This window comes from Aulonocara sp. 'chitande type north' Nkhata Bay, linkage group LG17 (genome assembly GCF_057382095.1).
Source record: "Aulonocara sp. 'chitande type north' Nkhata Bay isolate Kocher_YH1m ecotype deep benthic linkage group LG17, A_spYH_male_GT1.1, whole genome shotgun sequence".
In the NCBI taxonomy this organism is placed as follows: domain Eukaryota; kingdom Metazoa; phylum Chordata; class Actinopteri; order Cichliformes; family Cichlidae; genus Aulonocara; species Aulonocara sp. 'chitande type north' Nkhata Bay.
This window is the reverse complement of record NC_141360.1, coordinates 1,189,547-1,204,808: the sequence shown is the minus strand read 5'-3', so window position 1 is coordinate 1,204,808 and position 15,262 is coordinate 1,189,547. Positions and strand designations below refer to the sequence as shown.

Below are 15,262 nucleotides of genomic sequence, written 5' to 3'. Positions count from 1 at the left end.
CTTTCATGTAGCATCTCCTGGTGACCAACACCCAAACAGGACAGCCATTCATCGATCGTCTCAGGAGCATCTTTACACAGCCTGGGGTCTTGCCTGGTGTGACAGACCCCAGCCTCTATGGATCGTGTGCTTAGTGCTTGTTCCTCTGCTGCCACGATTAGTGCCTCTGTTCAGTCGAGCTGTATCCAGCCACTGGTAGGACTTCTGGATGTCAGCCACTTCCTCTATCTGGAGATGCAGGGGCCTGTCCTTCCATGATGGTTCCTCCTCTTCCTCAGGTTTCTGCTGCCTGAGGTGTTCACTGAGCATGCAGTTGGTTATAGGCATCTTCCTGATGTATCTGTGGATGTTCGCTGTCTCATCCTGGACTGTGGTGCTGACACTCACCAGTCCCCGGGCTCCTTCCTTCTGCTTAGCATACAGCCAGTCAGGGTTCTGACTTGACCCTCCATGCATGGTCAGGAGCTTCCTCGTCTTGAGGTCACTGAATTTATCTCCTCCTTTGGCCAGCTTATTATCCCAGCAGGGTAAAATAACTTGACCTGAGTCACTGATGTGCTCTTGGAGTACTTTTGGTAGTCTGGCCAGTGTCGCGTAATGTGGAGTAGAGAGAGCTGACAGGCCCCTGGCCATCACAGCTGAGCCGATAAAGGAAATTGCCTTATGTGTTATACATGTGTTGGAAATTGTCAGAGTGCTGAAACAGAGCTTTATATAGATTATACGTGTTCTCATTCAGCAATGAATTGCTTTAATTTGACATACAGTGTTGAACTGACTCCGTACAGAGATTTTCATCCTGGTTACACGTGTTTCATCTGAATGGCAAACATTTTTCAGGGGGCATTTTAAACCTTGTACACTAAATGTTCATGTGTAAGTCTGTAGGGATATGGGACGATCACAGTACTGGAGGTAGCTGTTGATGCGGTGGGATATATTCAGCTGGCTCAGGACCTCCGATGCTCTGGTACCCAGCATCCTCCTCACAGCAATCCTGCAAAGCTGCTGCAGGCTCAAAGGATTACCTGTCAACAACAAATGTTTTAATAAGACGATCAGGCCTCAAAAGCAAAAAAAAAGAGCAAGAACGTAAGAACTTGAATGTTTTTGCTGTAAGTCAGACACAACGCAGAACCTTACTTTCATAAAACCTGAGGCAGGTGTACGAGGGAGATGCAGGTGTTGTGTAGTCTATAGGCTTCCTTCCCAGGTTGTCGCTGGCGTACACATTGGCCCCAAACTCCACCAGCAGCTCAATCATTTCCACCATACCGACCCGAGCTGCGTGATGCAACGCCATTTCATGGAACTTCACTGAATTCACATTAGCACCTGCATAATTCACAATCATGTAAAGGTCTTAGTCCAAAGACATGCACAGGTTAAATGCTGTTAGCATGAGTGAACAGCTGTCTGCCTCAGCCCTGTGATCCAGAATGAACCCGCCCCTCACCCTCTGACAGCTTTGATTGGCTGCAGCACTCTCTGTAGGAAATAAAACAACCATACATTGCACCTTTAACACACCTGCAGTTAGCAGCTCCTTGACACAATTCAGATGTTCTTTAGCACATGCTATGTGAAGGGGAGGCCCAAAGTGGACGTCAAATGCCTCCAGCTTGGCACCGCTGGCTATCAGCAGTCTCACAACTTGGGGGTTACCTGAGAGGAATGTGAAGCGTTGTTCATAGGGAGACACGTGACAGCATGGCAGAGTGTTGTTCCTGCTGAAGGTTTACCTTGTATGCAGGCCTCGTGGAGCGGTGAGGCAGTGAGGGCTGTGAGGGACGGGTTCACCTTGGCTCCATAGTCCAGCAGCAGCTTGGCACATTCCAGGCTGCCAGCAGCACAAGCATTACAAAGAGGCGTGCTACCATGGATGGTGCGTACATCCACCTGGAACAAACAGAAGAACATTATCTAGCTATTCTTTAGGTAATCTACAAAATTGTAGGGCCATGTTAAGACCTGAACAACAAAGAGTAGTTATCGTTTGTGAGGCTGTCACAGAGGGAGTGCCTCTTGCTGCCCAGCAGTGGGATTCTGCACCAGAGAGCATCACTTTGTACCCGCTGTGTTAAGGTGCGCGACTCCCAGACTCTACACCGGCTTGTAGAGTGAAGCTGTGCCTCACCTGGGCTCCTGCCTCCAGCAGCAGGCGAGCACAGTTTGGATGAGCCTGGATGCAGGCTTCATGTAGAGGAGTGATGTTATCCACAGTCACCATGTTGACGGACGCTCCGTTTTCTATCAGCTGCTTCAACTGCAAAGTCCTGCCGTGGGATGCTGCTTCGTGCAGAGCAGTGCGGTCTGCCCAGAAGCCTCACACACACACACACACACGAGCACAACAGCAAAGAGACCGTCCATTAACCAGTTCCATTATGCGTAAACCCAGTAACCACGGCAGCAGTACTGGGTGGAATAAGTCTATTCTGTCAGTATCCATCAGTGTCATGGCAAAGTGTCCATTACTAATATATGAACAAGGGCAATACTTAGACTATTACAGAAATAACGACGTCTTTTTGGCCTCATTCATCATGTTTAGCACATACGTCCATTAGTTCGAGTGTAGTCCTGTAAATGTCGCATTTGCTCCTCATTTACAGAGGAACTCCGAGCATGTCATCTAGCTCTAAGCCGGTTAGCTACCAAATGACTTGGTCTGTGCAGCGGCCGAACTTCCTCTGACGGGACTGTTATTCTCCGTCTACATTTCCCGGTTAAACCCGCTTTTGGCAGCGAACACACGGTGTTATAATCGGACGTCAGCCGTTCCTGTGGATGAGCTGAGGTGTAAACCGTTAACTGCTGACGATGCTTACCGATGTCGCACAGAAACGAGCGGCGGGCTGCCGTCACCTCCATGATTACAGGTTACCACACACGGCGCTCTACAGAGTCGAACGGAAAGCCACCGCGGCATTCTGGGAATTGTAGTAGCGATCTGAAGACGAACCGAGGATTCTGCAGACTCATAAAGCGAACGCGGAAGTGTCGAAATCCATTTCCTAGTTTGGTCACATGGAACTTTTCTTCTTAAAGCGAGTCAGTAATCATAGACTACCTACCTTTAAGGAGTTAAAGGCTCGTTTACAGTGATGCCAGCGAGGTGTGACGACTGCGGTGGGTGATCCGAGGCTACAGTGGTGCTTGGACAGCTTCAGCTTTCCTTCCGTCACCACGTTTGTCCCACAGATGCCTTCATAAGAAAGCAGACTTGCTGTGTGTCCAAGAAGCTCGTGTTTTAGTTTCTTCAGCTTGGCACGAATCATCAGCATGTGTTTGTGCGTTAGATCCATGGAAATGTGTTTTTACCTGATGACCCAGTATTACAAGTCTGAGCTTTCATCCATGATGATGCACTACCAAATGTTGTCAGGGTAAGGATGTGTAGAAGCAGACATTACAAAGCCTGCTGCATACTTGAAACTACTAAAATAAATAAATCTCACACAGCTTTGGATTTTGACAAAGTTTTTCTTTTTTTACTTTGCAGTACAGAAATCATTTGAGCCCCAAGATAATTTTTTTCTTCCTTTTTTAACAACAGTTGTTCAAAACCAGATATCACAAGGCTCCCATCAGTTCAATACTGCTGCAGTACACATTTGGTCCTTCTTAAGCAATTACATGTGTCATCAATCTGCTGTTAATGCTCGGGTCTTTGATTATTTTGGGTAATACAGGAACTAATACATTTTTCTCAGATGCATTATAGTAACTCAAAGTGTTGAAAACCGGTTCAGGAGGTTCATGTTGAGCTACAGTCGTGCCTGTGACTTACTGTATGCTGTCGCACAATCAGGGGATCAAACAAAGAAAGAAGACCTAGCCCATACACCACTAAAGCACTTTTACAAAACCGGACCATATGATGTGGATGCTGAGGTGCTGCCTCGCACGGCGCTCTGCTGTTACCGGCCTGAAAGTGCAGGAACTGCCACATCCTGTGAGGAACACTCAGCTCAACACACCACAACTGAATACAGACACACGATGCCAAGCCACAACTCACAGAACCTGACACGAAAAGAACACCTGCATATACAAAATATCAGCCGAGTATATAGTGTACATCTTTTCCAGATACTATTGATTATGAATCATTTCATTTGGCATCTTTGGACTACGCATCGTCTTAGCATGATGAATTAGAAAAATGTAGGGTATTAACTGTCTATTAGATATAACCAGTATTTAGTGCAACACCCACCTGAATGATGTGAAGAAGCATAGCGCTCTCCCTGAACCCTATCCAACAAAACTATACCGCCTCTCTCTATGCATCATCAACTTCTTCAGTGGGCAAACTGTGTACTCGAGTAATCAGTCAGCCCACTGGTCTTTACTTTTTTGTGTAAGTTTTCTATTTTTTATAAGATTTCCGTTGTCTTTGATTATCAGAGTGTTGCAGGACTGGCTGCCTCTACGAATCATCGTCACCAAAGGTGTCTTTCTTCTTGCGCTCCATCTCAGCAAAGTCAAACTCTGAGCCTGTCATCCTCTTGTAGATGTCCTTGATGTCATCACAGGTGGTCTCAAAGTGAGTTGTTGCATCGTAGGACCGAGAGATGAAGATCTAGAGGGAAACAAAAGTCCAAGTGTGCCTTAACGTCACAGAGCAAACATCGTGAAATAAGCAAAACAATCATCCATACAAAGTAGAAGCAACAACAGAGCAAAGTCTCCAAGAACTAAAAGAAGTCCAATCAAAGCGCCCGAGATGTTCAACTGTAACTGTTCACCAGGTGGCAGTAAGAGCACGCAGTGCGTTCTTTCATGTCAACTACGCACACTACAAATCATTAGTTACAAAAGTATCCTCCTTTTATTTCTGTGGTCACAGAGGAGCTTTCAATGGCTTTGTAAACCTTTGTGGGCGGAGCTGATCGAGCACGTTGTGTGTGCCTCGTGTAAAAACCCAGCATTAGAGTAAAGAAACTGCAGTGCACACAGATATATGGCAGAACTTTGCAGTCATGTCCAGGACATTTAATAACAATATCTGCCGACTGGTTTTTAGCCTTGTAGGCAGATTTACAAGCTAAAGCTAACGACAGAAGGATAACATGCAGTTGTTGAAGATGTGCACTCTGACAAATCAGCTCAACTGCACAGAGATTAAACCAAGTCTGCCTTTATCATGTGATAAATACGGCCATGTGCTAGTCACACATCTATAAGACACCAACGCTGTGTGCTTCATTAACTGCATCGCTGACTTTAGCCATGTTAAACATGCCATTCAGATCCAAGCTGGAAACTGACAGAAACAGACTTCAGCCCAGTCTGGATCTGACACCATTTTTTTAACACTTCTAGTCAGGTTTAACTGTGACATCAACTCCCACTGTGTTAGCACTGAGATTTAAACATTCACAACAAAAAAACATCTCCACAAGTTCAGAGATTGATATACTTGATGGGAAATACAGATGAAGATGAGGGATACGGACACATGCATGAAAAATCCTGGAATGACACGTTTTTCCTCTGTGGGTATTTGGCAATAGTAGCAATACTGGGAAGTGTACGGTCGGAGGTCAAACTGAAGAAAACACCAGCACACAGAAAAATGGTGTGAAAGCACACAAAACACTGGAAAAAGGCAAAAACAAACTCAACAGAAGTGTTTCTGGCAGGGCTAACTTTCTGGTAGGTCACCGTGGCACGGTCAAGAACAAACTGTGTAATAGTATAAACAATATTTCATCTTCATACCTGACTTTCAGTCCCAATGTCAGTGGGTGCATACTGGTCGCTAATGCTGACAAACTTCTGCTCGATGGGCTCCAGTAAGTCCAGGGCTGGCTTGATCTCCTTCTCTGGCTCACCCGTCTCCACTGTGGTGCTAACGATGGCGATGTATTTACCCTGCGCAGCCACATTGTGTGCAAAGGAGATCATACAAACATAGATGTCTGCAAAAGAAAAACTCAAGTTAGTGTCACATTCAATGTTGTCATTTAGTGCCAGTGGCCAACGTTTTGATGTTAGACGTTTGAAACCCTGCATCAGATCTGAGCCTTAAGTAAAACCTGACGTGCATCTCGAGAACGTGACTGCACATCGGGTGGATGCTTGGTGTGGAAGGTTGGGGTTTGGGGATGAAAGGATTTTCACTTACTACGCAAGTTAGGACGTTAAGGTCTGACTATACAAGCACACTATACAGCTGACTGAAAATTTGATCCTAAAGGCCTAAACATGAGGCTGGCTGCTCACCGTGTTTCCTGTTGACCTGATTCTGGGGGATGATGATCTGGCACGAGTTTACGTCGCCAGTGTTGGCTATAGGATGACTCAAGATGCAGATGGCTCTGATCACCTGACCCACTTTGGTGACACGATCCATAATGTAGCTGGGGTCGCAGATCAGCTGCTTGCACCTTGCAATCTGTGATTTGCAAACATGTTCAAAAAGTTAAAGTAGTGAACAACACCAAAGAGCAACTGCAGGGACATTAAGATTATAAAACGCCATTAATCCAGGTGGCCACCAATCACTGTCACTGCGATTCTCCATCAGAGCAAAACATGGTAAATGGTCTGTATTTGTATAGCGCTTTACACATCCACCCATCCACACACTGGTGATGGCAGCTACATTGTACCCACAGCTGGGGCGCACTGACAGAGGCGAGGCTGCCGGACACTGGCGCCACCGGGCCCTCTGACCACCACCAGTAGGCAACGGGTGAAGTGTCTCGCCCAAGGACACAACGACCGAGACTGTCCGAGCCGGGGCTCGAACCGGCAACCTTCCGATTACAAGACGAGCTGCCAGCTGTTGAGCCACGATCGTCCCTGAGACAGTCTTTGCAGATGCTGGTTCTAATACAGCGCTTTTCTACTCTTAAGGATAGGGGAACATAATAAAAGGAGGAACCAGTCTGGCTGTGCCTTCAGCACTACTGGGACCGGCGTTACTCACCTCCCCCTCCGACTTGACTCCCACCACCTTCCCATTCTCCATCACAATCTCTTCTATTGGCTTGTTCAGCATGTACGTCCCACCGTAGATGGCGCTAAGCCTGGAAATTGAGTCACAATTCAAGAGTCAAAACCACACCCAACCTCAATGTAACAAAGTCCAGTTAAAGAAAACGTCCTCAAACAAAAAGTCCAACATATCAAGTTCCATGTGGATTATTAGTCATCGCAATATATTCTGAAGCAGCCTGACAGTCGTGCACTCAAACAAAGTATTGAAAAATATAAAAAGTTGTCTTCAAATAAAAATGCTTACTTAAAAAATAAAATAACAATGAAAATGTGTAGTTTGAGTTTCCTCCTTAACTCAAGCTCACATGTAAACCAGCATCTCAGCTTTAACTCTACTGTGGTCTCCTCACAGAGTTTGGTTTGCACACGTGCTCTGAATGAAGGATTTGACTGAGTGTCGTCACATTGGATGAGTTACAAATGGTAAATGGCCTGTATTTGTAAAGCGCTTTACTAGTCCCTAAGGACCTCAAAGCACTTTACACATTCACACACTGGAAGTCTGTGACCGGGCTGTGTGCATACAATAACTGCTGCAAAGAGAAAGGCTGCGTATATTACAATATATCAAAGTTAGAGTAAAAACAAGTGCTCTGTTTAAACCTAGGACTGGTGAACTAGGATCTAATCTGCCAAACTGCCAGATTGAAAACGTGGTGCCACCTGCTGTGCCAACCCCCCTGTGAATAAGGGAGCAACCTATACTGTAGCTTATTAAACTTTCAGAACTCACTGCAGGAAGGTAAATGAAACCAAAACCTACAAACAGTGTGACAACTTTGTTAGGGTAGATATCAGACTATGAAGCAGAATATCCAACCCTAAACCACAGTTAACATCTTTTTGGTACAAACAAAATATTCATCACACGTGTCTAACAATGGAAAGTGTCCCCTACCTGGCAAAGCCTTGTGGCAGTTCTCCCAGGCCGTACAGTGGGTACAGATATGGGCTCTTGCCATATCGGGCCAGAGACTCACTGTAAAGCTTTATCCTGTTGATTGCTTCCATGCAGGGTTGATCCAGGTAACTAAGGGCAGAACAATTAGAACAATCTAAATGCTACAAGCTGCAGCGTTTCACAGCAGAGGCCATCATAATCATGCCCAATTACAGACACTGTTAAGACAAAAGAAGGCTACTAACTCATCTGTACGGTAGAGAGCAAGGGAGTGACCGGTGAAGTCCATGACTTCCTGGCCCAGGTCAAACTTCTTGTATATTTCCCTCATCGTCGTCTTCTTTGGGTCGACACCCTCCATAGTCTTGGGGTCATTCTCATCAAAGTTGGCAACAAAGACCAGGAACTTTCTGAAGCGCCGCTTCTCAAACAGCCCCATCAGACCTTTGAGTGAGAACGAGTTTAGAAAAGGAGGAAATCCATAACGAGAGCAACAAAACAACCTTCCACTAAACCGTTCAGTATTTAACTAGACTCACTGGATGCCAGGGCCTCCGTCTCCGTAGAGGGAACTTTATGGATTTTGGGCTTCTTGTACACAAAACTGCCTTCAACCACTTTGAAATCCAGGTAGCGAGTCACCTGTGTGATCAGCAGCATGCGGACCAGCTGACCTGCAACAAAGGGATACTTTCATTCATGGAAACGTTCATCGTTATCACATCTAAGGATCCTTTTAATTGTTGCCCAGTTATTATATCGTTTCTTGTCTACCAAAGATCAGGGAAACTATACCATTGGCCATGAGGAATTTAGGGACAAGGTCCACGTTCCAATCCCGGCCTTTTCCCATTGAGTCAGGAGGGCTTCCGGGAAGGTTGAAGCGCTTGTAGAGCTGTAGTGAGACACATAACATCTGACCCACAGGCAACAGCTTCCACTTTCACAGCGGCATCTTAATTTCCTACTCTCACAAAATGAAATATGCTAATTCTATCATCACCACCTCTGCTGGATAGAAGAGGAACGTGTGGCGTTTCAGAACAAAATGGATCCATGTTAAAAGAAGCCATTACCGGCCTTAAAATACAAACGTTCATCCTAACTCCACATCACTGTGGTGAAACAACCAACTCAATACAAAAGGGAAATCAGAGATGTGGGAGGTCAACTTACGTCTTCAAGAGGTGTGATGGAGGCGCTATCACCTCCGTAGTAGGAGTTGCGATCCATGTGCAGAACCTTTTTCCCATTCACTGACATAATGCCTGATAAAATACATTCCTGTTGGGAGAGGAAGTACAGAAGTTAGACTCAAATCAACCACAGAGTTCTTCAGAGTGCTTTCCTCACACACGAGTTACAGGATATAATAATGACAAAAACACTAATAATAAAAATGATTTACTCAACAGGAATAGCTGTATTTACCAGGGCAGCTCAACTGCATGCAACTGCAGTGAAACATTACTTCATTGGTGGTTCAGAACTCGATTACTGCAGTCCAGCACGTGCTGTTATGTTTATACACATGCAGAAACACTAAGATCTATACAGTTACACCAACAAATCTCTGTTTTTTAAAAATGCAGCCAATTCAGGAAATGAACTTTTGTCAGACAACAACAGATTTACGCCTTCATCCTGACCGTAACACATACCATGCAAGTGTAACCTCCCTGATTCTGCAGCTAACCTTCTGCATGTCAGTTTTGCCTCCCATCACTTCCTGTCGGTCTCGATACTTTTAGCAACAGTCTGTAATGTGTGAAGTGACTCAGTAGGTCAGGTCGTCTACCATCACACTCGTAGGGTTAAACTGCAGCTTTTTTTATTTTAAACAAAACAAAAGCAGTGTTTCTGTTACGGTAATTCACTACGCGATTCGGCCATTTGTACTTTACAATGTCCCACGTGTTACTGTTTCCATGACTTTCAATTTGCCACAAGACCAACTTTGACCGAACATGTCTGACATGTTTGTGCAGAGCTGAGAGGATGAGTGCTGCTTCCACTGGGCTTCAGAGGGTTGGACATGATAAGAATTGCCACAGTGGAATTCCCACCCAAACTCAATAAGATTAGAGCTGAGGGCTTGTAGAAGTTAGCCACCAGTGTGAGCATCATGTGACTGGATTTTACTCTAAAACAAGTTGTTCTACTGAATGAAAGGTTAGGCTCAGGAGAATGTTTCTTACATACCAACCAAACTAAGGCAGCACTGACTGATGCCACCTAACGCTTACTGTCAACTTGTACAGCACCTGTGCCAGTACACACCATACTACAGCTTACTGGTAAACCACCTTTCCCATGAAAATATCCATTGCACAAAAACTAGCTGTTAAAAAAAAAAAAAAACAGTTAAAAATACAAATAAACTGAAATAATACAAAAACTACAATCTAAGAAAAAAAATGGAAACAATGTTGCGCTTTAATTTAAAAAAGATACAAAAACTGGATAAACAAAATGAAAATTTAAAACATGCAAAACTATAAACGCCCTGCTACCAACTCATTCACTCATCTCGGCATCATTTCTGCAACACTGTGCACGTTTGTCCAAAGAAAGTTTCATTTGCTCCAGTGAAACTGGATCGTGACGACTGCTCAAAGCCTCGTGCAGACACACCAAATAAATAAAATTAAATATGTGGGCCAGAGTTGCTGTAATGTGGCACAGCCACTCCTCTGAGGAGACGTGACTGAAGCCAACCTGCTGCTGCCTATAAAAACTGCGACTTTGAGAGAGGCCCGGAGGACTGTCAGCGGCAGGATTCATGCTGACAGAGGGGAAATCGTGCCAGTTCACTGTACTGTCAGGCAAAACATTACACCACCACAAGCAGTGACAGAGTCCCAGTTCAATATTTAACACACGAAGAAGGGAAGGGGTAGTCGGGGGCAACAAAGACTCCATCTGGACGGCTTTCTCAAACATCATAGTCACATGTCTTAAATATAACCTGACTTTTAATTTACTAATAATGTAAAGAAGTTAACTGAAGACCTACAAATGTACAAAGTTGGTGTCAGTTGTGGATATATGACTGATTTTCTTCATGTCATGTGACCATTAACGAGCCTGCCAGCTGGATAAAACAAGACATCAGTTTGAAGATCTGTTTCAGGCATTTTTCATCAGAATTTAATCTGATCACCTACAAATGCAGATTAAGACAAAGCTTTACTCTATAGTAATAAACTGCACTGTGCGGTTGACTCCAGCACCGCCACGGGCAGATTAAAGGTCTACATGCAAACATGTGATGGGCTTATAAAATGAGAATGGAAAGTGCCACATCCACAGGATCTCTCCTTTATGACAGCATTTTACAGCAGCACATGCGGAGTGTAACGCATCTTTACAATCTCTATGCTTTTTGTATAACTTCATCATTTCATCAGTAAATTCTCAAACACACCACTGACACCTACAACCTAACAAAAACACTGGCCTGTTAGAGGACGTGTAAGGTCAGCAGTTTGTGACCCTCAGCTTTTCAACCACAACCCACGTTATACTTCACCTTTGGTTTTTACAGCAGACTTTTAGCAGAGCCTTGAATCTGGATTATATTTAAGGCTTTTCTTTTACCCATCAAGTCATCTCTGCTTTAAGTTTGTTTAGCCACAAACTAACCGGTGCCTTTCAGTAAGTCCCTTTGTTGCTTCCTTTTTGGTTGAGTCAGTTTCCTGGTTTTGTATTCAGTAATTTTGTCTCGTCTACAGCGGTGTACTCCTTGCAGAAGAGAATCCCTCCTCTTTTCCTAGCCTGAATTTCATCTTCTTCTTGAGGGTCTTAGCCCGAACATTTCAGCCCAAGTATCTTGTATCAGTTCCATAACTTCTGTATTACTTGACTCATTAAGATTATCAGCAGTGCTTCAAATTCTCTTATTTTTACTTCTAAGCTACTTTTCATAAGTGGAGTCTTGTGTTCCATCATGCCTCTGCACTACAGTTACCTGTAGTCATTATTGTGACTGAGTACTTTTACTGCACTTTAACTATCAATCTTTTAAAGTAAAGCACTTCTGCAAACACTGCAGATCCCTCCTACACATCAACTCAGTTATTTAAAATGGAGAAATGGTTTACCTGACAATGGGAATAAAAACATTTTGCTGACCTCAAATTACAGAAACAAAAGTCTAGATAGTGACTATAAAAACGACTAAGAGCAGTCACAGGTGTCACAGCTGGTTTATTTAGCGTGTTCTTTGGTGTGTGGCGAGACGCTGACATGCCTCAGGTTTGAAACTGTCTTCATTTTGCAGCAGATGACTTTTAAGCTGGTGGAATAATTTCGTAGTACTGCTACCTTTAGCAGCAATAGTTTTACGGCATTAATGCAAATGACCGCACTGTGTTCTGCATCCTCCTCACGAAATCCAAACGCAGCGAGTCTCATTCCCTCGCTCGTCTGAAGCTCCCGCCATATTTTTCCCTATCTGGTGGTATATAAACACAGAGTGCAGTGGGCCACGGGGGGGTTAATATTGCCATGCCAATTTATACTTGACAGTTACATCGAGTATACTCGATATATCGCCCAGCCCTAGTTTTAACTGTTGCTTTTCTCCTCTGGGCTCTGCACTGGTCACGTAACTGAAAAGAATGAATAGTGTCATTGAGTTTGTAACAGACTTCCTCGTATGGTATGAGGTTACTGTGCAGTTAATGGGATTTCCCATCTCTTCTTCAGCTCCCACCTAAAATGTTTCTACACCTGAGATGTGAAGAGCATCTTTGCCCTTCACTTGTATTCGTTCTTCTTCAGTTATTCACTCATTGGGACGAAAAAGAAATAAAAACACACGCACAGATTTTAGCCTCAGGTAACACATGGTTTACTTTGTGAGGGGGAGATGCCTGAGCCCCACCCACTGAGCCAGAGAGCAGCCAGGGACAGCTCGAGTGAATCGAAGGCAAAACATGCCTAACTTTGTATGCCCATCTGTTCAAATCTGCATATTCACTGTAAACTAATTACTGTTCTTGGTTGTCATTGTTCTACTATGTGTTTTACTCCATTGTTAAGTGTCTTTGGGTGCTTTTAAATAACATTTATTATTATTATCATTATTATGCCTCAGTCTTTTCAACAAAACGCCTTTTAGTCACCCGTAGTCTAGATTCTCCATCCTTTATCACCATCTCAGATGACAACACACTTATGTTTAAACTATCAGGACTGCTGGTTTGAGAAGGGTTTTAATGTCAAACTATAAACTGTAAGAAAACCCACAAATTGGTGAGCATCAATTCATCCATTGATAGAAACACTGTCACTGGCTTAATTGGGCCAATCAACTTGTAGAGCTGTCACAACAATCTCTTTATACTTCTCAATAACTAAATGCTGTCCTACTCACATCTCCTGGCTGGAGTCTAAAAGCTGCTTACTCCAACTACCAGCATCATAATGAGGACCGGGCCACACTTAGAGCTTGGCATCTTGTGCCAAGCCCCTCCTCTAATGTGTCGTCAGTAGTGGACAGATGGGGAACCCCGTCCCCCTGCCCCCTGCATAATAAACCTCCCAAAATCCAAGAAGGCCTGCCTAACAATTTCCATTTAAGACCTAGAGCACAGAGTACACTTCACAGTGACAGCTGTTACCGTGCACTTACAAACGTTTTAAGACTAATTGTTGCCATGTACAACACAGCTATCCCTTTCTAATTAAGCATCTGCCCCAGAGACAGGAAACAAAGTCAGATGAAGTTTCCTGGTGGCAGGGCTTGCACAGATTCCTGCATAACCTGCTCAGTTAGTAAACATAGCAACGCCTTTGTCTGTGTTGTAGCAGAAAAGGAGAAGGGGAAGGTGGCAGAATACAGAAGTGAAGTCATTTATTTGCAGACTCAACTACTTCCGTGTGAAACTACACTATGCCACCTCAGTCTTCAAGTCTGCTGTGGTTCTGAGTGGTTGGCCACCAGCTCTAACTAAACTGGCTTCTGGCAGTGTACTTTCAGTTCCTCAGCCTTGTTGGAACCACACCCAGTATTAGTCCTCAAAGTTAACCCGCTGTGCTGAAGTCCTGGGCTGAAGCAACTCAAAAACACGTCACTGTACAGCGACTCAACAAGGTGGTGACGACAATGGTACAAGCAGCAAGTTGGCTTGTGATTAAGCCCCAAACTAACCACTGGTTTTCCGGCATGTTTAAACAACAAAGTCAGGAAGTCTGTCCGAGGGAATCGTTTTATTTAAAAGTACGAGCAGCAAAGAGAGTCCGCAGAAACAAAGCCTACACATCCCCAATCCCACACACGCCACTCGGTACGTTAGTTTTTGGTGGGCGGCGGGTGTAAAAGTGAACTGAAAGTCGGACAGGATATGTAACTTCAACCTGCTGGTGAAGTTTGCGACTGCAGTTACATTAACGTGTCCCAATGCGCCTCTATGCCAAATAGCTTCTCGTTTTATTAAACCCGAGAACCTGCTGAGATTTATTCGTAGTGCTGTTCAGTTTGTAGTAGTTTAGTTGCACTGCCGCACAGAACAGCGCTGAAAGGACACTTCAACGAGCTCAACATAGCTGCACTGCCGTAGAACTGCTGGCAGCAGGCGAGCGGCGGTGGGAACCGTTTCGACCCCAAGAATTCATTCGATGACACCGCTACAACAGGACTGTGCTCCGTCGTTAGCAGGCTAATAAAATAGCTTAATGTAGGTCAGCTAACGTTAACAGACTACTCATCCGTAGGCTAATCTTATCTTGACTGAGAAAAGCTGCCTTAATTGGCGCTCAGTTTCTGCATATCCACACAATGAACTGCGCTAATTAAACTCAAGCGGTACTACAATACCTATTAAGGATACAAAACAGTTTGAGCGTTTCAACTTATCTCGAGCGAGTTAACAGTTGCTATCGTTAATCTTTCTCAGACACTGAAAGCAGCTGCTGATAGCACAGAGCTAGTAGTTGGGGTTAGCGCCTTCATTTAGTTTCCATTGCTTAACACGTAAACGCTCACGCTCGGTTAGCGGCTAAGCTAGCTACTTAGCATTAACCCTGCTGATTAGGCCCCGTCTTCTCCAGCGTTAACCGCGATGTTAACAGGTTGCAAATCACGCCCACGCGTTGTATGTTTTTCTCTCTCACCGTAAGCCCGGTGCCCAGAACGATAACGTCGTATTCTTCATCCATTTTTTCCAAAAGTCTTTGCTCTTCCGCTCCGGAATATGAGGAAAGAAGAAAATGGAGATCTGCGGGGCTACAAGTGAGAAGGGGCTGCGGCTCAGCGTCAGGCGCCTTCGGGGCGGGGCTTCTCAGCCTGTCAGTCACTGCAGGAAGAGGCGTGAAGAAGCGTCGTACCGGGTACCTGTGTGG

At 44.6% G+C, this 15,262-nt stretch overlaps 2 protein-coding genes across 6 annotated transcripts; both read right to left on the bottom strand.

The window, feature by feature from the left end:
* Positions 1-733: 733 nt before the first annotated feature.
* asb13a.1 (ankyrin repeat and SOCS box containing 13a, tandem duplicate 1) lies at positions 734-3,338 on the bottom strand. Of its 5 annotated transcripts, none has more exons than XM_086268439.1 (6): positions 2,832-3,338; positions 2,138-2,325; positions 1,743-1,899; positions 1,531-1,665; positions 1,144-1,335; positions 734-1,028 (listed from the first exon to the last, which is right to left on the bottom strand). In XM_086268439.1, the coding sequence occupies exons 1-6, from the start codon at positions 2,872-2,874 to the stop codon at positions 871-873; spliced, it is 873 nt and encodes a 290-aa protein (XP_086124565.1). In that variant the 5' UTR covers positions 2,875-3,338; the 3' UTR covers positions 734-870. The 5 variants fall into 5 exon arrangements, with proteins under 5 accessions (XP_086124565.1, XP_086124567.1, XP_086124566.1 ...); XM_086268441.1 differs by having other exon boundaries at positions 1,531-1,653; XM_086268440.1 differs by having other exon boundaries at positions 2,138-2,313.
* Positions 3,339-3,466: 128 nt separating this feature from the next.
* Positions 3,467-15,204, bottom strand: gdi2 (GDP dissociation inhibitor 2). Its single transcript, XM_086268438.1, has 10 exons — positions 15,035-15,204; positions 9,092-9,199; positions 8,711-8,810; positions 8,455-8,589; positions 8,161-8,359; positions 7,913-8,044; positions 6,944-7,043; positions 6,235-6,406; positions 5,731-5,930; positions 3,467-4,588 (listed from the first exon to the last, which is right to left on the bottom strand). Exons 1-10 carry the CDS (start codon positions 15,077-15,079, stop codon positions 4,436-4,438), a joined length of 1,344 nt encoding a protein of 447 aa, XP_086124564.1. The 5' UTR covers positions 15,080-15,204; the 3' UTR covers positions 3,467-4,435.
* Positions 15,205-15,262: the final 58 nt, after the last annotated feature.